Source organism: Anneissia japonica, unplaced genomic scaffold (assembly GCF_011630105.1).
Source record: "Anneissia japonica isolate Jap-2015-1 unplaced genomic scaffold, ASM1163010v1 scaffold1665_len535045_cov187, whole genome shotgun sequence".
In the NCBI taxonomy this organism is placed as follows: Eukaryota; Metazoa; Echinodermata; class Crinoidea; order Comatulida; family Comatulidae; genus Anneissia; species Anneissia japonica.
Window position 1 is genome coordinate 384,056 of NW_022727261.1, and position 27,304 is coordinate 411,359.

Consider the following 27,304-nt stretch of genomic DNA (forward strand, 5'->3'; position numbering starts at 1 on the left):
TGTTCATTTTTGCCATAAATGTAGGCCTGTTCTATTTACACCGAAAGGTCCACTGATTAATCTCAGATAAGATCGTATAATATTGACATCTATTACTCCGTCAAATAATGATGATATTCTGAATAAAATGTTAGTGTAATTGACTATAAACGCAGAGTTATATTAAAATAATTTGTAATAATAATTTTCAATGCAAATAGAATACAAGATAGTATAATACGTACTCCAGGTATCGAAATGCACGCCATCGTGTCGGGGATTCAATATTAATTATGTCATTATCAGGAATTCCTAGGGATGACATAATTGATGTCGAAATATTAAATCCCGACACGATGGCGTGCATTTCGATACTTGGAGTATGTACTATACTATTTATGTATTATATACTATTATTATTGTTATTATTATTATTATTATTATTATTAATCATCATTAATTATTTGAGCAATAGTTTAGATGTCAAAACATTATATTTCAAAGAGTTTCTTTTTCAGTTTGATGCAATGGACTTTGAGCTATACTAAGTCATAAATCTACCGATTTACAGCCATAGTATAAAATTGGTTTACAACATTCGAAACTACTGTGTTATTTTTCTCTGATTTTTTTTAACAGTACTACACTGTACAGTACCAGGAAGCGAACAGTGAAATTACAATTTCACTGTTCCCCCTGACTGGTAACTAACAACTAAGTTGTGGGGCGCCCTCTCTAACCCGGAAATATGGTCATCCACTGAATTTAGTTGCCCATTGCTTGGGTGTGGACGAATGTTGTTCACACAAGATTTTAAGACAGTTTCCTAAAATTGAGGTTGCATGCTTTTTATAGGAACCCCTCTCTAAGGTAAGAAAATATTTCTGTCTACAACACTTTTGAAAATTATTGAATTTATTCGTGAGCCTGAAAGTAGTATTTGATTTCGAAACAAAGCAAATGTTGTCGGACGCTACTGTCCTGAGTGACTACCTAACCATATCTGTGTAGGCTAGGGAGCTGGTGCAGCATTGCATAAACAATGAACGGCAATTTGACACTTTGTGCAAGGTAGTAATCGTGGTAGGGTGGCCTACAGTAGCTAGAGAGTAGGCCTAGGCTAGTCCTAGTAAGATAGGCCATGGTTAGGCGTGCAAGGAGGTATTCTCCTTGTTCTGCTGTGTAAGTAAGTAAGCTAGACTAGTAGTAGTAGTATTAACTTGAGCTATATATATCTGTAAATATTCGTATTTCATTTAAATTATTAATATTTACTGTATATTAAATTAACAATAAATGAACATTTTATTTACCTATAAATATAATCAAACTTTACCTAGACTTTTCCCACCATGTCGCCACGAAGTACTGCATCCCATGTTTATGCTATAAATATATTGTTTCATCATTTGTTTACAATAACATATATTTATCCACCTAAAAAAATAGAAAGATGGGTGGGGGAGAAAATGAACATTTTTCATTTACTATTGAAATTTGAAGACATAGTTACGGAAATTCATTTTACTAGCTTGAGAAGTCTCTGTTTAGTCACTGTTCACCCTCTGTTTACCATTTTTTGTTCACCTTCCGTTTTTTTATTTAGGTGAAAACATGTCGACCACAGTATCGTTGGAGGATGCTCTTTCAAATGTGGATCTTTTGGAAGAGCTCCCTCTACCAGACCAGCAGCCATGCATTGAAGCGACGGCGGTGTCAATCACTTATCAAGCTAACTTCGACACCAATTTCGAAGACAGGACAGCTTTCGTGACGGGCATGTCCCGGTACATTGAAGAAGCAACTGTACATTCAGAAATGGTGAGTTTGGTATTTATTCAACATTCAATTTGTCAAATTTTTGCTTACAGTGAATTATTATATTGCTAATACTGGGGCAGATATGCGGTAGGGGGTGTGTCAGCTGAGAGTCAATACCACATCAGCCACAACATGGTTGGGGTCGAGGTGAGAAAATTTTGGTGCCCGGAAATTGCACTCTCATACCTTAAAAATGTTATCCGTACTACAGTAGGAATTTCAACAATACAATAAAAGAAGTATTTTTCTTATATACAATTTATTTATTTTTTTTAAGCAGATGATGTGATTGCACCCTTCTCTGCATCTACCCTTAGTTTTGATGTTCTAATTTTGAAATCATTACATAAATATTTGTATAAATTTCAGAACAAACTACTTGAGGAGGGCCATGGGTATGCTGTGATGCTGTACACATGGAGAAGCTGTTCGCGTGCCATGCCAGCAGTAAGTCTATTATTACTATTATTAATATTATTATTATCATCATCATCGCCATTGTCATTATCATCTTTATCAATATTGTTATAATCATTAATTATTACTTTAATTTTTATTATCATTAATTCTTGATTTTGGTCAGTCAGGCTCGGGCAGCAGTATTATTATTTTTATTATTGTTGTTATTGTTATTATTGTTATCGTCATCATCCTCATTGTCATTATCATCATTGTCATCTTTATCGATATTGATTGTTATTTTTATTATTCTTAAATTTGGTCAGTCATGCTTGGGCAGTTATTATTATCATCATCGTCATCACTATCAATAATGTTATAAATTAATTGTTACTGTTATTTTTTATTATTGTTAATTCTTTATTTTGATTCAGTCACACATCGACAACAATAAGAACTTATTAGCTTTATATTAATATAATTCCAAAATAACAATTGTATATGACTATTATTTTTGCTATTCTTTTCTATTGAATTATTTAATTAATAGCATTTTGTATATTAAAGCTGTGGTGTAGGCCATCTGCTTTTCTGCTAATGCAAATAAATTCAATGTTCAGAACTTTTCTACAAAACCAAACTTGAAAATATCTGTCATTTCCTTACCAATAATATTGCATTATTGTTTTACAGATCAAATCTAACTCACAACCTAACAGGGTGGAGATATATGAGAAGTTTGTTGAGGCTTTGGAGCCTGAGGTCTCAAAACTCGTAAACCTGTTCTACTTCCAGGTAAGCCCTAATAAAATTGTTATTTTTTTTAGATGTTGTTTTCTCATTTATTTAGATGGTGTTTTCTTTGATATACTGTATTAATATTTAATAATGGTCCAAATTTATATTGTGTTGTGTAGCTTCATTATTTACATTAAGGATTTTTCTTGAGTAAGCAGACATGGTCTTGACCAATTAAATCCAATTATACACTGAATTCTCATTTCAGAGGAACATTTAAGTTCCATTTTCACTTGTTTATTATAGTAAAAAGGGAAATCCTTTGCCGAGTCACAGGCAAGGCCCATAGGACTGGAGCTTATCCTCAATTTCACTACAGTAAAGGAGATGAGATCCTTGGGTGGGATGTTAGTCTACCACAGGTTACTCCAACCTAGTACCCTAGACTGAAGCAGTGTAGTTAAAGTGCCTTGCTTAAGGACACAAATGAAATTCATGAAGGATTGAAAACCCGACCTCAGATTTGAGAAACCAAACTTTTTCATTGATCCAAACAGCTTCCTCTTCTTCAATAATCAGGGGCGGATTTAGGGGGGGCCGGCCCGGCCTCGGCCCCCCTTTTTGGGAGGTAAAAAAAAGAAAAAAAAAGAAAAAAAAGAGAGAAAAAGAAAAAAATTATAGCCCAGAATGCCTCAAATGTTATGTTCGGGCGTCTAGAACAGAAAAATTTCGCGGGGGCATGCCCCAGACCCCCTACGACAGTGTTATCTCAATCGGCCCAACTTATGGCCCCCGCTTCCGGCCCCCACTTTTGGACATTTCTGGATCCGCCCCTGATAATAAAGTTATTCTATTTTAGAACTAGGCATGAATACTAGGTGTGAATATCTGTTATTCTCTTGACCAATTACAATGAAAATAGTAAAATAGAGCAAATGCATTCAAGGCCGTTGAAGTACTAGACTTAATTATTTCGCCGCTCACACCATGAACTAACACTTAAGTAACTTGTATTAGTTTGTGGAATCCTAAATGTTATATTTCATTGTTCATAATTATCGGTTGTCACTCATTTCTCTATTTTTTAACAGTACACACAAAAAGTTCATAACCACAACTGTGTGTATTTGAATGCTTTTTAGTTTTCATAAACAACCACCAACTACAGTACAGTACTTTGATTGTGTTAGTTTGTGGTCTACCCCTGTAATCCTTGAAGCATTTGAACATTTGAAATGAATTTCTCTATTAATTAACTTAGACTTCATTATTATGATAAAATAACAATATTTTATATAAGGTTTTATTTTTACTTTAATAATGAATTTGTCATTCATTCATTTTAGAAAATATGTTTAAAATACAATATATTTTTGAGAATGACTTTGATGTAAGCCAGATATATATCATGTTTAGTGGGTTTGAGTTGGTCGTATTTTATAATTCAAATTAAATGTGAAAATAAATCACCTAAATTCCCAGAAGATTTACATCGACTGTTTGCAAGCCCTTCCCAAGCTTGAGGAGCTTAACATTTTTCCCACACACCATGACTCTTCATTGGTAAATAACGATTTCAGTTATAAAAAAAATGAAATTATTATCGATATTAAATTTAAATTAGATGCAAGATTTTAAAATGATAGCAATGGCCTGCCCTGGGCAGTGAACCTGCCTGTAATTAATTTCAGCAATCATATCGTACAGTAGGTCACAAACACTGTACAATTAGACATACTGTAAATGCTCGAATAAGCACCGCTCTCAAATAAGTGCCACTCTCGAATAAGCGCCATACCAAACATGATTTTTTTTATCTAAGTTCCACTCGAATAAGCGTCGCAATGCTTAATCGCAAGTAGGCCTATATAACACTTTGAGAAACAGGGTTTTAAATACAATGTACACAGTGTTCAAATAAATAAATAACAAAATGAAGACCAACAGCATTTCTTTATAAATGTTTATTCACGATGACATAGTACCTACAGTGTGATAGTCCTACTGAACTACATTAATACACGAGATACTGTATTTAACATAGGAAAATGCATGGCAAGCGCCACGCGAACATGTTTTTTTATAAATAAGCGCCGCTTTCGAATAAGCGCCTCACAGAAGCCTGCAAAAACACTTACTGTTAAGCGCCGCAGCGCATATTTGAGCATTTACGGTAATGAAGTGGTGTGTAACAATTATGGAACTAATAGAAATTCCTCTATGTGGTATGCAAGATACAACATTCTGTCTTAAGTAATAATATTCTATAAAGAGGGTTTGAATGTATGTAGATTAAATAAATATTCATACCATTTTATTATTGGTTTGGAAGTTTTAACTTGTGGCATATGAGAGAGTAAGGTAGCATGCTCAAATATTGTTTAGTGTGTGTTTTCCATGCTGAACTAACAATATTTAATGTTGTAAACAGTTTGAATCTGTTCGTACATACTGTAAGAATAACAGACAATACAATCTCCTAAATCATTTTAAATGATGTTAACTTCCTCCTCGAGTAGAGGGATAGTGAGTTATGCTGGCAAGCTTACCCTCGTGGGGGCCAACATTTGCTGGTCAAAAGGAAGCACTTGTATTTTCAAGGAGACTACAAACACAATTAACTTTCAATAAAGATATGGTCTGGCTATTGAATAGCAGCTCAGTACTAAGTTGTATTCACATTGTCTCTGGTTTGAACAAGGAATTAAACATAAACATTTATCCATTTTTATAAAAAACTTTATTTGAATGGCTCATTTTTAGTTGGATCCTGCATGTAAAATTAAACATCGTAATGTTAATCAAATTTTTATTGACATTTTTAGGTCAAAGTTCAAGTGTGTACAGTATAAGTAAATAAATCATGGTTTATTGGTTGGTTAAAATTTGTTTTGGCTTAAGTTAGCAAAAACTAATTAATCAATGTATTTTTAATCTGTCGAATGCAATGCAAATCTGTTCTGTTTTCAGCAAAAAGCGTTAGACTTGTTTGTGTCGGATTTCACGCGTTTGTGCAACCAGGAGAAACGACGAGACTTTGTCTCCGAGTCGTACCTCCTCACGGTTGGTAAATGTTTGAATATGTTCATGGTGCTAGATAGCATCAAGAACGTTCGTGCCAGTATCCGTAATGATTATTCCCATTACAAAAGGTAACCTCATGAATAATTCATAGAATGCAGATGCATTATTTAATATTAGTCAAGCTTGGTGTGCATCATGAATTATGCTAATTATTATGTACTTGATGCATAACTATGAATTATGCAAATTAGTTGTAATAGAATATATATTCATGATTTATTATAATTTCGCTGCATATTCTGTATTATGCAAAATTGTCAGTAAGAAGTTATGCATATCCATCATATCTTTTATGCAAATTTGTACATACATAATTGATGCATATTCATGATATAGCAAATTAGTACATGCTTGTAGCTCATTCATAAGAATCACTTCAGCCAAAATGGTATTCATCAAATGATTGAGCTTTTGAAATTTTTAAATTTTGTTTTATCTATTTTCAATTTCTTAATAATTTCATGAACACCATAGTGTCTGAGTATAGTTAATAAGCTATCAGGGTTTAGGCCATTTTAGCCATAATACAATGTCCAACACTTGCTTATTTATTCCAGCAAAAAGCTATAGACTTATTCTACAAAGATTTCCAGCGCTTATCACATCCTGAACGACGCAAAGATTTTGTGTCGGAAGCCTATTTGCTTACCCTTGGCAAAGTCATGAACATGTTTGCAGTGTTAGATGCCCTCAAAAACATCAAAGCCAGCATCAAGAATGATTATGCTCAGTATCGAAGGTTTGAGTTCTATTTCACACCTACCCTTCATAAACCCACCTATCATATCTGCTAACCATCTCTAATGTACCCACCATATGAACACAGCCAGTTTGCATTGTCGCCTAACCTTACTATACACATTATTCAAAACCAGTTGTTCACATTATCTGATAATTTTTTGCTGTAACCATCATTTAACACCTTTGTTCACGCCATTGTACACCTTATTTAACACCACATGTTCACAACATCTTCTTAAACTCTGCTGTACATTAAATTTAACACCACATGTCCACATATATATGCTAACCCAACTTTAACCCTCTCTCTAACACCACATGTCCACATATATGCTAACCCAACTTTAACCCTCTCTCTAACACCACTTGTTCACATATCGAAACTAACCTTTTCTTCCTGCTCTTTTGCTTCATCATGCATGTGCTTGTTTTTTTTGTTTTTTTTTAAAGCTTTGACTCACTAAAGTCTCATTTAGTTTACTGCATTATTTTGCTTGGAACTCTTGTTTAATTTTGTTATTTAATGCTTTGCTATATTTTTAGTTAAAAGATGGTTTATTCAGTTTTTAATTTTAGTTAATTTTACAAGCTACATGTTAATTTAAAATTTTCTTATCTTAATGAATTATATTTTATTTGAAGCAGATCTACAAAGATATCATCAGTAAAGGCCAAAGTTCACCTGATTTGAACCTGTTTTAGCATTTATTTATTTCTGCTTAAAAATGGCATAGCAATCTACATTTTCATTTGCTTCTGATTGTGCCGTTGTAAATTGCACATATTCTTTATATAAATTAAATAATGCAAATTGATGAAAACATGATTATTTATTATATTATTTATTATAAATGAATCAAAAGATTGAAGAACATCGACCATGTATTCTACTTTTTAACATTGTTTTCTTTTCCTGTAGCACATTTTGTCAACTACACTTTTGTTTGTGTTTGCATATCTACTTGCATGTTGAATGTTTGTGTCTTTCTATTAATAACTCATTCCGAATGTTGAAATAATGAACCGTACAGATCATGCACTGAATGGGAAAAGTGTAAAGAATTGTTTTGTTCAATTAACAGGATCACATTCAAGAGGGGCTTCAGTGCACTTCTTTTTTTTTCGTCAGCATGATTTTGTTTAACCTGCATCTTGTTTCACTTACATAATATTATTATTAACTTAATAATTTTGATAGTACATATTATGATACCTTTATGGTTTTCAATAAAAGAAATCCAGCCCCATTGAAAACACAAAACACAATAGCTGTAATGTTCTGATCTCATAGTCCCATTCCTCTAAACTGTATACTCTTTACCTCCAATTGCCTTAGCATTTCCTTGATAATCCATGAATGTTCTTTTTACTTGCGTGTAAACAACTTTTTTATTTCATAAATTGTGCTGAATTTAAAAATCATATTAACTAATATTAACTAATGTTAACTCATATTAACTAATATTAACTAATGTTCTATTATTTTAAAGAGCTGCACAGTTCCTGAAGCGTATGTCCACCCCTCAGTCGATCCAGGAATCGCAGAATGTGACACTGTTTCTGGCAATTAATGACAAGATCACCACAACGTTAAAAAGTAAGATACAGGAAATCCAAGGACACGAGGAACTTCTTGTTGACATTGTAAATATCTGCTCCGATATGTATGAGAACAAGCAATATGTGCTACCACAGGAAAAACACATGCTACTTAAGGTAAACAATTAAATCTCAATTTTTCCTACCATTTTCATCTATCATTTTCATCTTCTTTCTCCACTTAATCCCTATAATCAACTCATATAACTTTCTTCTTTCTCCTTTTCATCTTTTTTTTTTTTATCAAATATATATATTTTTTTCATCTTCCACTTTTGTTATCTGCTTCTTATTCTTTTACTTCCTCCTCCTTCTCCCTTTCCTTATTATTTTATTTTCAAAAATTGTCTTCCTATTTCATTTATCATTTCTCATTCTTTTCCTGTTACACTTTTTCTTGTTCTTGTTCTAATTTCTTATTTTTTCTCCTCTCTGTCTCATCCACCTCTTCCTAATCAATTTCTTTTTGACCTCTAAAATCTTGTTCTTGCACATTGTGTCCTCTAGGTCATTCTGGTTTTTTCCTTCTTACACTTTTTGTCCTCATCTTTTGTTCTAATTTCTTCCTCTTTCCCCCTCTTTATCTCATTCCCTTCCTAATTGCCCTTCCTACCACTCATCCAGTCAAAATATTTTTAATCTTATTTCGTTACCACCACATTTTTATCTCCTTTTTTTTTAAATTTTGTACAATCCATTTAAATCAAGTTTTATTCTTATTACTAACAGGTCATGGCCTTTGCCCTTTACCTTATGGATGGTAAAGACGTCAGCATCTACAAATTGGATGGCGGCAAGAAGAAATTCAGCTTATCAAAGATAGATAAGTTTTTCAAGGTAAGCTCTATCCAGATTATCAAATATTGTATGCTTATATATAGTCATGATGTGCCTAAATATGTCCATGATGTGATGTCATCATGACCATATTTAGGCATGTCATATTAGTATTGTTATTTTCATTATTATTACCATTAAGTATGTTAATACTTATAACATTACCATTAAGTATGTTAATACTTATAATATTACCATTAAGTATGTTAATACTTATAATATTTTTATTATTATCATCAATAATGTTATTCATATATTATTCTTATCAAATGTTTTTCATATTTTTATTATTATCATTAATAATGTTATTCGTATTTTTATTATTATCATTATTAATGTTATTCCTATTATTATTATCATTATTAATGTTATTCATATTTTATTATTATTATCATTATTAATGTTGATAGTGGAAATTACTGAATACTCTGTACGTGTGAAAACAATTGCAAAAAAAAATCGCAAGTCTCGGGAGGGACTGGAACCTACGATCTCCAGATCACTAGCCTGGCATCATAACTCTAGACCACCAAGCTTGCGCCTGATGGCCAGGGTTGAATGCAAGTCCAAGTAAGCAGCGGGTTCTGCAATGTTGATAGTAATTGTTATTGCCGTGATGGAATAGACAATAATGTTATTCACTTTTTTTTATTAGCATTATTAATGTTATTCATATGTTTAATTTGTTTCTTTTGCAGCACTTAGAAGTTGTACCCTTATATGGTGATATTCAGATTTCACTGTATTCTTACATAATGAAAAGTGAGAACTTTGAGAGTCATAGGTCCGTGTGGAGTGTGGACTCAAGCGGAAGCCTGAACCATAGCGCCCAGTACAACATTGTTGAGCAACTTCCCAGCGTCCGGGACCACCATACTCGCTACATTAGTGAGTTGGCCACACACAGTAACAAGGTAGGCCTACTATTCTAGGGTGTTTCATGTGTATCTGTTGATTTTTTAAGTCTTATTGTTGTATACAGTGGTACCTTACGCTGCCTATTTTCTTTTGTATTACAGTAGGCTAGCCCATCTTGTCTTTAAGCCCGTGCCCTACTAAGGCTGCGTATTTTTGTTTGTATTACAGTAGGCTAGCCCATCTTGTCTTTAAGCCCGTGCCCTACTATGGCTGCCTATTTTCTTTTGTATTACAGTAGGCTAGCCCATCTTGTCTTTAAGCCCATGCCCTAATTTTTTTGGTGATTTTCACTATGTGTACTATAAAGATGAATGTGTAAATTAAACAAATTCCTTACAAAATGAACAATGATAATGAATTTAATAATTTGAAATTAAAATCTAGGAAGTTACCACGGCACAGAAGGAAACACAAAGAAGTGATGCTGAAAATGTCGCCCTCTATAATCTAGCACTGCGAGGTTTACGACTGCTTGGTGCCTGGACATCACTAGTTGCAGAATTGGTAAGAAGCGAACATTATATAAGAAAGTGCTAGGTGTGTGTGTGTGTGTCAGTGGTGGTGGTGGAAATTGCCACCCCCCTCACTAGTATTGTGGTCTAAAAACACATTTGGATCAAACTAAGCCATAAAAACTCTCTCCCTGAATCCTACAAGGGAGTAATACCGGGCCGTCGACTAAGGCTTCGTCGGCCCCTTGGCTGGGACCCCTTGTCAGCAAATTTCTGGTAACACCGCTGGTGGGTGTGTGTCTGGTTAGGCAATTGTATAGTACTGTTAATATTGTAACTTACTTGGTAGCACAAGGTCTGACAAACTATTTAAAACACTTTATGATAGTACAGGTACCGTATTATAAAGAAAGCAACAGAACAATTATTTTGATGAATAATTAAAATATAATATCGAAGAAATGATCCAGTTAAAAGGATTTGTTTACATTCATTTTATTTAGGGTGAAATTGATTAAGAGAGGTTTTAGTTTGGTATTTAATGCACATGTCTTAGTTTAATACATTTGTATACATAACTGTTCCACCCACCATCTGACACTTAATATTTTGTGAGTCAGATTTTTCAGCATCCATACATAAAATAGAACTTTCTGGAGTGTCAATCAAACTTAACAACTGACCAATCAGAAAAGACCAGAACATGTTTTTTGTATACCTTCACAACAATATCCAAGGGGTGCAGCTTAGCAAAAAGGTCCATTGTTGAAGAAGGTTGGATCGTTGTCTTAGCCTGATGAATTTTAACAAATATTATTTCTTAAAATAAATATACCGGTATATATAAATTTGATAATTATTTATACAATGTGAAATTATAAAGTTATGAAAAAAATTAAAAATATATATATATTTTTTTTATTCACACAGTATTCATGGAAACTCATTCATCCTGCCGATAAACGTTCAAATCCAAACATCCCTGAAAGCGCTGAAGAATATGAGAGGGTAGGTAGAACTTAAGCATTGAGAGAAAACACATTGTTTATGTCGTGTAGTTTATCCTGTTATCAATGCTTACACTGTTGGATGAGATGAAATACAAATTTTTAAATATATAAAAATGCTAATCACTATTAGAAGGTGCCCTCTATATATTTAAATATGCTTTATTTTTTTATAGTCAACACGATACAACTACAGTAGTAATGAGAAGTTTGCGCTGATCGAAGTCATTGCAACGATCAAGGGTTTACAGGTGCTGATGAACCGAATGGAAAGTGTATTTTACGAGGCAATTGTGAGGACTGTTTATGCTGAGATTCAGGATTTTGTCCAGGTTCAGCTACGTGAACCTCTGCGGATGTCAATCAAAAAGAAGAAACCCGTCCTAGAAACGTAACTGAAATTGTCTTATTCATTTTAATTTTTAGTTCTTCAGATCCACGAGCATACCTACTAGGCTCTTGTTGATTTATTTATTTTATTCAATTTCCAGTTTACAATACAAACAAAATCATTAATATGAGAATACAATTTAACATGGATTACAGTGAGTGCACTATGAGAGTGGCTTCCCATATTGCACTAGATCTAAAAATTAGAACTAGCTCTATTGATTATTATTAATTTATTGAACTAATTTATTGTTTATTTCTGCTGGAGAAGTGGATGGTTCACCTAAAGAAGAGCAAACATGTGTACTTTCACCCAAAGAAGTGACTGTTCACTTTAAGGAGAAGTGAACTTTTTACTTGAAGATATGCCCTGTTCACCTTAAGAAGCACACTGTTCACCTCAAAAAGTGCACTATTCACATGAAAAGTGCACTATTTACCAGACGTGCACTGGTCACCTGAACATGTAAGCTGTTCACTTAAAGAAGTGCACTGTTTACCTGAACATCTTTTTCTAATAATACTCTGCAGACTAGTAAAACTTATTAATTATTTACTTCTTGTGTTTAACATTAATTTAATTTTTATTTTAGAATTCTACAGGCAATAAGACAAACATGCGCTGATTGGCAGAATGGGATGGAGCCTGTGAACGATCCCTGCTTGAAGGGGGACAAAGACCCAAAGACGGGTTATAATGTGGCAGTGCCTAGAAGAACAGTTGGGCCTAGCAGTACACAGGTAAAAATAATTATACATCAATATATTATGTATGTTTCATTTTCTCCCTGAAGCAAAGAACTTAATTGGTAATTTGTATGCAAATAATGTTTTTTTATTAAATTGGTTTGTCTAATTGAAAGAGAAAACTCTCCTGTTGTTGGTTGGTTCTGGACTTCCAACGACCTGAATAGGTCTGACAAATCATCTTCATTACTACTATATAAACTTAAACAAACTCAAACTCAAAGAGCTCAATCACCAAGCGCATAGAGGCTTTTTCGCATAATGCACTATACAAATCCAACTATTATTATTATTATTATTATTATTATAACATTTCAGGCTTAAGAAAAGGAAGGTTTAAGTCAAAAAAAGCAAATATAACTAAATGTTTCTCTGCCCTTGTGGTGGCCACCTTTCAATCTCAGACTTCTGGTTTTCAATCCTGTAAAAGTCCAGAATTTTGTGTCCCGACTAAAAACAAATCACTTTGATCTTTGATAGTCCAGTTTAATCAAAATGACATGAAAATTAAATTAGGAGATGATGAGCCCAGTATTTGTAATCTGTAATTGCAAATTGTTGTAACGATTATCTCAATGATTAAATTATAATAGGGAATTATAGTTATAATTGGATTGATTTCTGATGATGTTTTGTAGTTGTACATGATGCGAACAATGCTTGAATCAATATTCTGGGACAAAGGCAAGAAGCCGATGCGCAAGGATCTTGACGAGAAGTCTCTAGCCACCATTGAAGCCTTCCATAAGCGTTCTTTTTTCTACCATCATCTTCTGAGCTTCTCAGGTATGTGGATCAGTCTGTGGTGAAATCTAAAACCTCAAGATGACCTTTAAACTTTTAGGCCTATATAAAGTATGCAATTTAATTGTTGTTTAATTTTGCATGATGTTTATTGTGGTTTTCGGGTGTGATATCACCTTTTCCTTACTCAAGGTAATGTCGTCGTCTTGGTAGCACACGGTAGTGGAGCCACGGGCTGCTCCTGTGGTGGAAAGTGCCGGAGCCCAGCATGCTGCCTTTTGTGGATTACCTGCTTGTAAATTGCCACATTGAGACTGCGACGTTACTTTGACATCGATGGGCGAGACCACTTGATTGTCACCATCTCCTGCATCCCTGCCTTATGTTGTTGTTATATGCCTAGAGGTTATGAACATTAGGCGCTATATAAATATTGATTATTATTATTATTGTTGTTGTTTCTTTTTGTTTGTAAAAAAATATTGTTTTCTTCTTTAGAAACTCTACAGGAGTGTTGCGATTTATCACAACTTTGGTATAGAGAGTTCTTTTTGGAGATGACAATGGGTGACCGAATTCAGGTAAGATTCATTTCCACTGTAATTACAATGTTCATTTTAGCATTGATGATGTCATATCGGAGAGCCACTAGGACAGTCACTAGACAGTGATTCAGTTCACTTTTTGGCAATCCTGGTTGGCCAACTGAGTGTTGTTTTTTGCTGTATGTTATCTTGTGTTTGTCAATTTTAATGTATTGTGGACGAAATAAATAAATGAAATGAAATGAAATATCACTCTTATACATTAAAAAAAAAACAAAAAAACTTGTAACTTATAAAGATAATTAAGTTCTTTTTATTACTTTTAATGATTTTTTGTTTCATTTTGTTAAGTTTCCAATTGAAATAAATAAATGAAATGAAATGAAATATCACACTTACACATTAAAAAAAAAAACCTTGTAACTTATAAAGATAATTAAGTTCTTTTTATTACCTTTACTGATTTTTTGTTTCATTTTGTTAAGTTTCCAATTGAAATGTCAATGCCCTGGATTTTGACCGATCACATTCTGGAAACGAAAGACGCATCTATGATGGAGTAAGTAACATTTTTATTTTATATAACCTGCATTGCACCTTATGTATAAGCAGTGGCATATCTAGATGTGTGTGTGTATGCAAGAAGGAATACCCCCTCAAAAAACTGCCCCTCCCCCCATTGAAATGCCCACTCATTTGAAAATATAAAAAGAATCTGTCTTACCAAGCAACCAAGCAACATAAGGACAACATACTCCACCTTTGTGCCCTTTAGGCTTTCATCTCCCAGACTCATACATCCACTGTGTATAAGTAAATATATTTCTTTAAGAAATATGCACTATACACTGGTGCTACACAAGATACCATTATTATATTATATGTATTACTTCCGTAGGTACATTTTGTATCCGCTAGACCTGTACAGCGACAGTGCTCAGTACGCCCTCACAAGGTTCAAGAAACAGTACCTCTATGATGAAATTGAAGCTGAGGTTTGTTCACTGCTCAATTCATGTCAATAACAATAATTATCTCTCTTCTTAATTTCTTAATTTATTCATTTTACTTATTCATTGCTGCATTCATCAACAGATTTGTTTAATTATTCAATTCTTCCTCCATGACTCCCTTTAGCTATGACTCACTCCATTCATCAATAAATTAATTTTAATTATGTATTCATCCATTGCTCCATTGACAGATTCAATTTAATTATTCAGTCATCCATTTGTCTTTATTATGCATTTGATCTGTCAGTTTTGTTCCTGTTTCTTCCTCCTACTTATTCTCTCATATCTTACTCAGCTTAACTCATCCATAATTTATAATAAATTTATTCATAATCAATTATTTATCTCTTCTACCATTCCTGGTTATTCATTGTAATTATTCCATTAATCCATCTCACCATTGCCTGATAGATGTATTTAAATTATTCATTGAATCATCTCTCTCTCTCTCAACAACTACTCTATTCCTTACCTTCTTTTGATAATGATATTTTATTTTTTTGCATTTTTCAGGTAAACCTGTGCTTTGATCAGTTGGTCTACAAGCTTAGTGATCAGATTTTTGCTCACTACAAGGCCTTAGCTGGAAGGTTAGCACTCCCTTCTTTCTCTCTTATTAATTAAAACATTCTTTTATATTTGTGAAGTTATCATTTTGATGACATATGTAGGTTGTCACTCTTATTTTAATCAAGATTTTCATTTGCAAGAACTTATTTTTATAATTATTATTATCAATATTATTATTATTGCTGTTATTATTTTTTTTATTTTGTGAGGTTTATCCAAACTCCCAAAAGCACAAATATCAGTTTTTTGGCAGAAAACAAATGAAGGTCAAAATATATTGTAACAGAAAATGTAAGGGGAAGATTAGTAAAGGAAATAGATGGTTTCTGGAAGATGATAAAATTGTTTAAGTTTGGTATTTACTTTTTTTTTTATACCATCTTAATAATTAGAGAGCTTACACATATTTGTTATAAAATAAACATCCTGAGTACTGTTCTGTGATTTGCTGTAATAAAGTGCTTTGCCTCATCGGTTCACTTATAACATAAATAATTATTCACTGGATGGTTGTTTTTGTAATTTGTTTTTCAATTAGTATTCTACTTGACAAACGGTTTCGTGCTGAATGCGAGAAATTTGATATCACAATCCGATTTCCACATCCGAACAAGTACACAACGCTGTTAAGACAGCGTCATCTTCAGCTGCTAGGCCGATCGATTGATATGAACCGACTGATCACACAACGTGTCAATACAGCGATGCAAAAAAGTCTTGACCTTGCAATTGCTAGGTTTGAAAGTGGTGACATCACAGGGGTCATAGTAAGTTTGAAATTTTAGCTTTAAAGTTATGTTGCTAATCTACCTTTTTGTGGATAAACCTATCTGACTATTGCTAGTTTTATTTAATTTAAAAATACCCCTTAAAATTTAATGGAACAGTTGGCTTTTGGCTGAGATTCAAGGTGACTTATGCAGAATACCAGTAGCCAATAACTGTTCCATTAATTTTCCAAGGGGCATTCTCACTTATAGGGTTTCTCCATGTATTTCACTCATAGGCTACCAACATCACTAGAGATTTTAATTTCATCTTTGATTCCATAAAAGTAATTGTTTCAATGTTTATAGAATAATTTTAATGATAATGTACTTTTTACTACAGGTAGATAAACTTATTAGTACGTTTCAATTTTGCAACATTTATGTGCATTTTTAAAAAAAAACAGAATCTTAATATAAAAAAAAATTAAATATATATTGAACTTCAAAAACCAAAAGTTCAAAATATCATTTCAATCTTTGGTGAGTCTCTTATTGGACTAATAAAACATATCTGACCAACTTTTTCTATTTAAAGCAATCTCTCTTAACCTTACGATATCATCGTTCATGTTCAAATCATTTCTACATGCAAGATCATAATTTGATGAGATTCAAACTCATTTGGTGTCTACCCTGTCTACCAGGAAGAAATGTAGAGTTATTTTCTGCAAATGATAACAGAGTTATTGGTGGTGCATTTTCAACAAATCTTAGTATATGTCTTAACATATTCCACCTTAATTTAGAAACTAAAAAAAAATTAACATTTTTATATAGGAACTTGATTGTCTGTACGAAGTTAACCGACTTACACATCAGCTACTCAGCAAATATATGACACTCAACGACTTCGAGTCGATGTTCCGCGAAGCAAACCACAATGTTCTAGCGCCATATGGTAGAATAACCCTTCACGTTTTCTGGGAATTAAACTACGACTTTTTACCTAACTTCTGCTACAATGCCGCTACAGATCGGTAAGTTATCTATATTTATTATCAGTTTGTATAAGTCATTAAAAAAATAGAGTATGAAATCCATCCCATAATTGGTGTGTTTTCTGTTGAATGTAAAAGTAGAATAAAAAATAACCCTTTTTTGTTCCGTTTTAGATTTGTTAGAACATCATTATCTCTAGCAGAAGCTCTTAACAGGGAAAGGCCTCCAACAGCAGCGCCCTCATACATCTATGGCTCAAAGGTAAGTCAACAACTTGAACTCTTGTATAATTAATTGTACATTAAAATAGTGTTTCTTATTGTTACATTAGTGACTATATGATTCATTTCAGCATAACACATATTTTAAGAATGTTCAATAAATTATTTCTGGGTTTATTAACGTATACTTACCACATGTCATTTAGCCATTGTCTTGCTAAAACCTTCTGCTTATTTAAATTCCATTGCTATCAGAAGTACGATTTAGCCAAAAGGTAAATCTTGCCTCCAAAATGTATCAAATGCATACCTGGACCAAGCATATTAAATGCCAACAATATGCACTCCACCATATAACTTCATTGTAATTTCTATTTTCTTCAGCACTTGAATGAAGCATTCCGTCACATCAACAGCCTGTGTAACAGCTTTGTAGGAGCTCCCCACATGCAAGCTATGGTACGTCTCCTTGGTTACCAGGGTATCGCAGTTGTCATGGAGGAACTTTTGAAGGTGGTAAAGAGTCTGGTGAGTGTTAGACTATGTTCTCACACGGCAACAACGGTTAGCAGGATCCGGATCCTGCTAACCGTTAGCTGCCGTGCGTCCATGCGAGAAAATCCCGATCCGGATACCAACAATATGATCGAATCACTGGCCAATAAGAAACTGGAAATTGTAAACGCGTACATGTGATTGGTTGATGATAGAACCACCCTCAACTTGCTAACCGATAGCGCTTGTTAACCGTTAGCATATCCGGATACCGCTAACAGTTAGCGCTAACCGATCGGCCGTTCTCACGCAGGTGTTAACAGTTAGCACTAACAGTTAGCTCCTGATCCGGATACTAGGGCTCTCGTGAGAATCAGGCCATAATGAACTGGGAGTTTAAATAGGGATTTATAGGCGGCCGACACAATTCTATGAAGAACACAATGCGACGACGCTTGCACAATGGACCATTTTAACAATTACAATTGTGATAATAATTAATATTGATAAACTTACAATATTGAGTGTTTCCATTCATTGCAGCTTCAGGGAACCATTCTCCAGTACGTGAAGATTTTGATGGAAATCATGCCGAAGATTTGTAGGCTACCAAAATTTGCTTATGGGTGTCCAGGCAAGTGAGATTAGAGGTGTAAACGCAAGAATAGAGGTAGAAGTAGGAGAATAACCCATAACTAGCAGCGTCATTATGCTGAATTGCTTATGGGAGTTGTCCATGACTAGCTAGCCGGTATAAAAAGGCCCTTATAGTAGCTACATATTCACATTATTCTACGACGACAGTTGCTAAAATGAACCATAGCATCGGGGTAACCCTCTACTCTTCCAAAAGATACAATGGGTTTAAAGTGCACACAAGCAAGGTGTGTACACTGGACATGCATAAGTCCTTATCCGAGAAGACTTTGTTCTACCAACCGAACCCAGGGCGAGGAGCAGATTGAACCAGCGCCGATGTTAAAGCTGTAGTTAGCAGCACCCCTGCCTTACGGCTCGGCCACTTGATTCGCCCAAAAGAATGTAGACATAACAATACTTTTGTTGTATTTTAATTAAAGGTGTAATAAGCTACTATGCAGCTCAACTTCAAGACATTGTGCAGTACCCAGATGTGAGGACCAACCTCTTTCAAAGCTTCCGTGAGGTCGGAAACAGCATCCTGTTCTGTAAGCTGATTGAGCAGAATCTTGCCATTGAGGAAGTGTGTGATCTTCTGCATGCAGCACCTTTCCAGAACATCATCCCAAAACAGTACTTACAACGTAAATACTCCTAAATTTATTCCTTCTTTATTCATTCTTCATCCATGAGAGAGTTAATTATCAGTTACTTTTTCATCCATTTTTTGGATGAGACCTTAAGCCATTCTGCACGCTCTGTGCAAAGAAAATAATTTGATAACTATTCATAAAAGAAAGAAAAAAAAAACACTAAGAAATTGTCTTTTGGTGTATTCAATATGAAATATATAAATATAATTAAATTTTTGACCTGTGTGTCTGGATATGTTTTTATATTTCAGAGGGAGACAAACTTGAAGCAAAAGTGAAGAAACTTGAGCAGAAGTATGCACCAATGCAAGTTGTTAGTGTTATGGAGAAATATGGCACACAAGAAGTAAGAATCTTAACACTTTTATTTTCTTTGTAAACTCTATTATTTCTATCATCAATCAATTCCTGTTACATTGTTTTACTATCATTATAAAGAGAAAAACATGAGACATGCAAAAATATGATCATGATGACATCATGTCATGACCAAATATAGGCACTTTATGACTATATATGGGCATTCAACAGTTTTGTATCAAAGTGCAAACATTGCATCTTTCTGTTTTTCAGCAATTAATAAACTCAAAAGAAGGCGACCTTCTGACTAAAGAGCGGCTTTGTTGCGGTCTGACTCTGTTTGAAGTAGTACTGACGCGGATAAGAAGTTACTTAGATGATCCCATATGGCATGGTCCAACACCTGCGAATGGAGTCATGAATGTTGATGAGTGCAACGAATTCCACCGACTTTGGAGTGCTATTCAATTTGTTTACTGTCTTCCACTTGCCAAAGGTGAACTCACAACAGAGTAAGTATCACAATCCACTTTATACAGTCTGAACATCCCTATATAATTAATGGAACAGTCGACTCCTAGTATACTTCATAAGCTGCCCTTACAAAACCACATGACCTCATTCAGTCGTAGGTTGAACTCGATAATTGTGGCTTGGACACTCAACCTTCAGGCATTGATTCCAGCTAGGAATGGTGCTCTACTGGAAACTGAGGATGTGCATATAGGGGCACACTTTCTCTGATTTGGTTTCATGACACCAATTTCCTGTTAGATATCAACGTTAAAAGCAGTTTATATATATATATATATATATATATATATATAATGATATGGTGCTTTCTTTTGCTTTTTGTGTTGTGATTTTCCCGACTGTTTACCAAGCTGTTGCTTGTTTGTTTACAGAGAATGTTTTGGTGAGGGCTTGCATTGGGCAGGGTGTGCCTTGATTACTTTGTTGGGTCAACAAAGACGTTTTGAGGCTTTGGATTTCAGCTACCCTGTCTCTTATACACATCTAGATGTGTATAAGAGACAGCTCATACATCTATGGCTCAAAGGTAAGTCAACAACTTGAACTCTTGTATAATTAATTGTACATTAAAATAATGTTTCTTATTGTTACATTAGTGACTATATGATTCATTTCAGCATAAGATTGTACGCGGCGGATACCCTACGCGGTTTTATTTCCACGATCTTTTGTTACTTTTTTCGCCAGTGACGTCACGATTAAATCGTATATAATGACCTATAACTCCATAAGAAATTGCCAAAAAGCGATTTTAAGGTTGATTATATTATAAATGGCATATCAAAATTCCCCTCTAGAACAAAAAAATCATTTTGCTAGTTCTCTTTTAAAGTTTAAATCATAAACATATATTTTTAATAATAAATATATTTAGATTATAGAAACATAAATGTATTATATAGTAATTATGTCTAACTAGTTTAACACTCTATTCTTCTATTTCCAGTCAATTAGACGACTTGTTGACAGGATCAAGAAATTTCGTCTTCTCAATAACCAGGTGTTCTCTGTTCTCCATAAATTCCTGAAACCAGGAGATAGCGACAGTTTACCTGTCGAGCAAGTCAGGTGCTACCAGCCACCTGTTCATCAATCAGTCATTGACGGTACCAACTAGAATCAACCTCATTCATTAAACTGGCAAACATATTAAAACAAATGTGCCTACTTGTAAGAGACCAGTTTAAACTGGCTTAAATGAACTGGTTGCAATAAACCAGTTTAAGCTAGTTTGAACTGGCAAATGAACTGATTCCATATTGTTACTACAAAAAAAAACCAGTTGAAACTGGATTACCCTTCATAATTTTATAATGAACTTTAAAGTATCAAAAAAGCATGCGATACTTTTTTAAGGTATTGGGGAACAATTTCATGGTATTCCTTGCATTTCTAGATATTTTAATGACAATATTGCAAATTAAATTAAGAGGACCATTGTTAAAATTGATCCAAGCTATGTATCCTCTTTAAACATTGCAGGGAAAATGCAAACCAAGATATTTTAGCTGAGAATAGTACCCTTCCATACAGCAAACATTAGCTGTGTTTGATGTTTTAACTGTAAACATTCAGGATATTTAAGGACATTTAAATACTATGACATAAGGATTCCAATATTTTTTTAGAAAAATTGAACATGTTAATTTTACCAAGAATGTTTGGAGGTTAGATGGACATGTTTTCTTTTGTATATTTATTTTGATTCCAAATCAATTTTATTTTTAATTTCTTTATTTATACTTCTATACTTTGTACTAATTCAGAGTAGTTCATGTTCTGTTTTACTTTTAATTTAACAATTTTTGATATTTGTGTATATTAATTTAAATCACAGGTGATTGATAAGGGTTTCTGTATGCCTTTTATCTAGTCAGTGAAATAATATAAATAACAACAAATAGATTAGTTCCCTATACAGAATTTTGTAACAAGTTAACATTGGATTTTACCGTGATGTGTCATTTGCACACAATATTGTACAGTATATGGTATAAAGAAATGATTTAAATTTGTATATTTGCATTTTTGCCTTGTTTATATAATTATTTCTAGATGATAAAGCTAATTTTTGTGCTTATAATTAATAACTTATAATCTTGTTTTATTCTTTCGTATGTACATCTTTATACAAATTATGCACTTGGGTAAAATATTTACTGGTATTGTTGGCTATTGAAAATATACCGTCTGTAATGAATTATTGAAAATCGTCAAAAAATTAATTATATGAAAAAATTTTTTATATACTAAAAAGAAACATTGATATTAAAGATAATTGTTTGCTAATGTACAGACTTTATTACAAAAATCCTTTAAACCGATTTAATACCCGCCAATTTAAACATCCCTAAAAAAGAAAAGCTGTTATTGAGTCTATTGCTCTGTTGAGAGCAGAGGCACTGTTTATGCAAATAAGTAACTTCTGACCACCAGCTACCTTCAGGAATTTTGCAAACATATTGTAGCCTCAAAATACTATAAGTGTAGTGAAATAAATACTAAACGATTCAGGGTGATTTCTAGAAGGCTATTTTTTATAGAGGTAAACATGTAAACAAAAATGTGATGCATAATAGAAAACCTGGTTTGGCAAGGCCACCCAAATATCTATTACTATGTTGCATCTTGTCGTCTACTTAAAATACATAAAATTTTTAAATTGCTAAGTAATAGGACATTAAAATATATGGTATAATTATTAACAGCACCTTTAAGGGTCTACACAAAAGTTACTTAATAGATGCGGACATCTTTTTCTCATTTTAATTAACAGCCGATAACTTCATAATGTGCGCAGGGGTGGCACAGTTCGCTCAAAATCTCTTGAAAGTGATATGGCAATTTAGAGGTTTCCATAGGCTTATTTAATTGATTTAATAGTCTACCAAATTTGTAAAAAACTACAGAATGTTTTTCTCCCCTACAAATTGTTTTTATCCCTGATGGGGGTGCTTTCCATGATGGTGGGCCCCCTTACCCCTGCTACACAGCAATGCAAATAAAATTTGTTAGCAACATAGGCGGTATGTCTTTAATTTTTTGTAGTAAATTGTCCAAAATGAAAATTGGATACTATTTAACTCTTTATAATTTTTTGTTCCATTATTACGAGAATCATATTTCTATGTAGTATTTGTAAAAAAATGTTGGTAGTGTGTTTATATAATATGCCAAGGCTAATCGATTAAAGTGATCATATTGCATTTGTATGTCTAAAGACGATTTTAACCACCGAACAAAAACAATTTGACTAGTGAATGTGTAATTGTATCACTCGCATTTCAAAGCGCCCCTATGGTGTGGGAAGTTATTTAACAAATAGGGTTGATGTATCAATAGGAATAAGCCTTGGTGCAATTGTGAAATCTTTGCTTAATATATGGTGGTTATAACCAATACGGCTTGGTTTATATCAATGTTCAGACACGGATCCAGTAGGGGTGGAATTTTAAATTTTCAATGCATATCAAGGTTATGTATTGAAATAAGCACTACACGCTTATCTATTCTGAAAATGTTCCCCCCGCCCCGTTTCAAACATTCTAAATCTGATGTTGATCACACTACCTTATTAACAGGTTATTTAGGCGATGTATGTACATAGAATGAAGAAATACAATCACTACTTGTTTAATGTTTTCTTTTAGTCATTTTATGAATGTACAGTACCATTTTCTCAGTTCATACAATAAAAAGATTACATTTTATATGCATAAATTATAAATCAGCAAAAAAGTCATCACTCCTTGAGGATTTCAGGCGTTTTGTTTTGTCAGTCTTTTTGGCTTTTTGTTTCGTGCTCAAATTTATATCTTCTAGACTGGACACATTCCAGAATTTGATTTTTTGGTCATGTGAACAACTTGCTAAAAACACTCCATCTGATGAGACATCAATCGCCTCTACAGGGAACTCATCATGGTCACCGACTATTCCCATAAAACGATTTGGTAGAATATTCACCGCTCTATAGTAAAGAAATGAAGATACCGAAAATTATATTAGTATTCACAAAATAAGATAATACAATAATTTATAAATATTAATAATCATAATCATCAACTTTTTACTAAACACATAAAATGACTCAAGCTGATGTTACCTTATCATTCCATCAACAGATCCAGTGCAAATAATGTTCTCATTAATTTTCGCAGAGCAGTCTATGGATTCCGGGTGCCCGGGAAATCTGTCGCTGATATTGCCAAACTCATTCCAGTTGAAGATGCTAAGGGCACCATCACCTCCACCGCACACAACTTTTTTCCCTTTCTGAAAGAAAAAGATAACATCAAAACATGCTTGCATTCTTTTTCTTTTAAATAATACAAAATATTTTTTGGTTCTTTTATTCCCATCAAATAATAATGGTTTATATACTTTGATTATAGAAACCGTCATCAATTCATCCTCCATGTTTTCCGATTGTAGGTCGAATCGTCTTCTTCGGACATTGAATGCTGACAGTGTCCCATCACCACTGAAAGTATAATGAATTATATTTAAAAATCAGACAGATGGATATTTTACCTTGTTGCTAGGAATATGCGCTTTGCTTGTTGCTAGGACGACGCACTTAGCTGGGAGATATGTTTGTCTTGTTGCTATGAGGATGTGCTTACCTTGTTGCTAGGAGGATGCGCTTCTCACTGTCTGTTGCCATGTCACTGATATAATCCTCATTTTGTTTGAAGCTAATGATCGACTCTTTCTTCCGTGTGTCCCATATCTAAAATTGATAGGTGAACAACTACTTCAGTGTTTTAAAAATAGGCTGACATGAACGATTAAAAAGAGAACAGCAGACAGTGCACAAACTCGCATGCATTTTACAAGCCTAATGCACAGTGTAATACTCAGCTGCGTAAACCGAACTGTTCCAAAATCAATAAATAAAAAATTATATTTTTAAATTCTTGAATAACTTACCTGTATCACACCATTATCATCTCCAGTGGCAAGAGTCTTTTCATCAACAACTAATACACTATAGAGGGCGTTTTCATGAGCCTTTAGCATTTGATATTTAACAGCACCACTTTCAACATCAACGACCCTAATACTTTTGTCTTTTGATATAGTAAACAGTACTGAAAGAAAACAAAGAGCAAAAAACACTTCGCATTATTTACTATATCTTATTTTAGTACCTCAACCACCATGGGTTCACCCCTGGATGCCACTGGAAATTAGCCAGGCCCTCCCATCGGCCAAACAATGGCGTCGCTATTGCTGTCAAAAAGAAAGATGAATACATTTTTTAAATATCTGAGCAAAATTTAATGTATACTTACAATTCCCATCCTGTGAAAACGCCAATCCTCTGCAGGATTTTTTATGTGCATTTATTTGGAGTAATTCTTTAGGTTTACTTCTGCTTTCTTCCTCTTTAATAGAATATCTTTTTAAGAAGGATGACAAATTTGTAATTAATAAAATAATTAGGCTTCTTGTACTCATTTTAAGAAACTTACTTAATTCAATATACTGCACACATACACAGACTTAGCTCAATGTTCAACATAATATTGTATCTTAAAACTTTTTATAAAATAATAAAATAATTGAATGAATGAAAATTGTTAAAAAATATAGGTGAATAAAGAACTTGAAAAATATGTAGGCCCCGATATAGGCCTATTATGAAGATGATGGAGAGGGTTTATATTATAAATATAAATAAAAGTTCATGAAGATAACAAAAATTGTCGTAAATGAATGTGATAACAATGAAGATGATGATGATGAATATATACCATATTATGGTAATGAAGATAATAATTATGATTATGATAATGTGGAAGATTGTTAGTAATGAAGAGCATGGTGATGACAATGATGATGGGGATGGTATTGGACACTCACACTATTACAGTGCCATCAATATGAGCGGCAGCAAGTATGTTTTGTACGGGGTGGAACGATAGATCCAACACAAGGTCATGTGACTCAATAGCTTGGGGTACCACAGTACTTTCAATCTGTAATAAATAATTGAAATAATGCAATTTACAAGTACAGTACCTAAAAGAGAATCATTCAAGGGTCACTGCTCAACAGGCTGCATACACGGTGGAGGGGAGTTAATGATAAGTGAGGGTGCACTCCAGAGGTGACAGATAATCAGGCACACAAGACGATCAGGCCCAGAACGATCTGGCCCATTTCCAGACGACCGGGCCCAACTGGTGTAGATGATCAGCCAAGACAGAGTGTAGACTTTTGGGCCCACTTTCATTCTGATTTATTATTGCGTTCCAAATTTATTTAACATATAGGTATCTCAATACCTAATACAGTATTAAATGTTAAATATGTTATTCTTAAAAGAATCGTAATTAAAATAGTCATATAGGCCTATTTATTGATTTTATTTATTACTTCGGTACATCACCATCAACAAATACAAACAACAGTCATGGCATGGGCTGAAATGATTCTGTCTAAGATTCTGTCCCACGAGACGATCGGGCACAATTTGAAATTGGGCCCGATCTTTCTGAAAATATTATTTGATGCACGCTGAAAAGACTGTGAGTTGTGCAGATCCAATATCTGATATTCTATTATAATTTAGGCAAATGATGACCTGGTTTTTCTATTCTGTTATTTATCATTAAAAATTAAATAAATACAAATTATTGTGCCGCCTCTCATCAATAATATTGATGGTCACATCAGGCCTAATTAACTAAGATATACAAATAATAATATTAATGATAATAACAATAACTACTGGGGCTAGCCTTACGATGATCAGTTCCTGCCCCAGTTGTACAAGCCATGAAGAAACAGTTTCCACCCATGATAACAGCTTCCTGCCTATACTGAATCACTGAAAGAGAGGGTCTGACAAAACAACAGGCAAAAAACTTAACCTCTTCCTCCGGCGAACTTCCTTCATGATCCTCCTGTTCCTCTTCGTCTGATGATGACGACATAACAAAGAAGGTTTTAAATTATTATTATTTCGAATAATGAACTTCTAAATTGTAAAGCCAAGTTAGACCATAAACGTATGCCTAAACCCCTGGTTTTCTATTCATCAAAACATAAACAATCTACCTACACGTCCACGTGAATTATAATAAAAGCCCGCCCTCTAGCTGGTTTTGACGTAGCAACAAAGAATGCAACGTATAGTGCGCAACAAAATGGAAATGGCC

At 33.7% G+C, this 27,304-nt stretch overlaps 2 protein-coding genes across 2 annotated transcripts; one reads left to right on the forward strand and one right to left on the reverse strand.

Moving 5' to 3' along the window:
- Nucleotides 1-720: 720 nt before the first annotated feature.
- LOC117113654 (cytoplasmic FMR1-interacting protein 1-like) lies at nucleotides 721-23,772 on the forward strand. Its single transcript, XM_033257058.1, has 28 exons — nucleotides 721-849; nucleotides 1,586-1,800; nucleotides 2,170-2,247; nucleotides 2,893-2,994; nucleotides 6,579-6,760; nucleotides 8,253-8,478; nucleotides 9,091-9,198; nucleotides 9,897-10,112; nucleotides 10,501-10,620; nucleotides 11,499-11,576; nucleotides 11,752-11,966; nucleotides 12,559-12,706; nucleotides 13,351-13,498; nucleotides 13,955-14,037; nucleotides 14,487-14,560; nucleotides 14,900-14,996; nucleotides 15,528-15,604; nucleotides 16,123-16,351; nucleotides 17,132-17,331; nucleotides 17,467-17,554; nucleotides 17,899-18,042; nucleotides 18,553-18,643; nucleotides 19,089-19,292; nucleotides 19,553-19,647; nucleotides 19,875-20,113; nucleotides 20,507-20,624; nucleotides 20,868-20,915; nucleotides 21,082-23,772. The coding sequence occupies exons 2-28, from the start codon at nucleotides 1,594-1,596 to the stop codon at nucleotides 21,250-21,252; spliced, it is 3,786 nt and encodes a 1,261-aa protein (XP_033112949.1). The 5' UTR covers nucleotides 721-849; nucleotides 1,586-1,593; the 3' UTR covers nucleotides 21,253-23,772.
- On the reverse strand, nucleotides 23,753-27,197 carry LOC117113650 (WD repeat-containing protein 55-like). Its single transcript, XM_033257055.1, has 8 exons — nucleotides 27,017-27,197; nucleotides 26,004-26,119; nucleotides 25,433-25,539; nucleotides 25,068-25,228; nucleotides 24,761-24,867; nucleotides 24,519-24,618; nucleotides 24,241-24,410; nucleotides 23,753-24,105 (listed from the first exon to the last, which is right to left on the reverse strand). Exons 1-8 carry the CDS (start codon nucleotides 27,077-27,079, stop codon nucleotides 23,856-23,858), a joined length of 1,074 nt encoding a protein of 357 aa, XP_033112946.1. The 5' UTR covers nucleotides 27,080-27,197; the 3' UTR covers nucleotides 23,753-23,855.
- Nucleotides 27,198-27,304: the final 107 nt, after the last annotated feature.

What these genes read in the sequence shown, in the direction of transcription:
- LOC117113654 (XM_033257058.1), top strand. Translation starts at nt 1,594, where the DNA reads ATGTCGACCACAGTATCGTTGGAGGATGCTCTTTCAAATGTGGATCTT. An exon ending in AAGAAACCCGTCCTAGAAAC is followed by an intron (nt 11,967 to 12,558) that starts GTAACTGAAATT and finishes TTTTTATTTTAG; the next exon opens with AATTCTACAGGCAATAAGAC. An exon ending in TCATCTTCTGAGCTTCTCAG is followed by an intron (nt 13,499 to 13,954) that starts GTATGTGGATCA and finishes TTTCTTCTTTAG; the next exon opens with AAACTCTACAGGAGTGTTGC.
- LOC117113650 (XM_033257055.1), bottom strand. Translation starts at nt 27,079, where the DNA reads ATGTCGTCATCATCAGACGAAGAGGAACAGGAGGATCATGAAGGAAGT. An exon ending in GAAGTTCGCCGGAGGAAGAG is followed by an intron (nt 26,120 to 27,016) that starts GTTAAGTTTTTT and finishes TATTTATTACAG; the next exon opens with ATTGAAAGTACTGTGGTACC. An exon ending in ATTGATGGCACTGTAATAGT is followed by an intron (nt 25,540 to 26,003) that starts GTGAGTGTCCAA and finishes CTTCTTAAAAAG; the next exon opens with ATATTCTATTAAAGAGGAAG.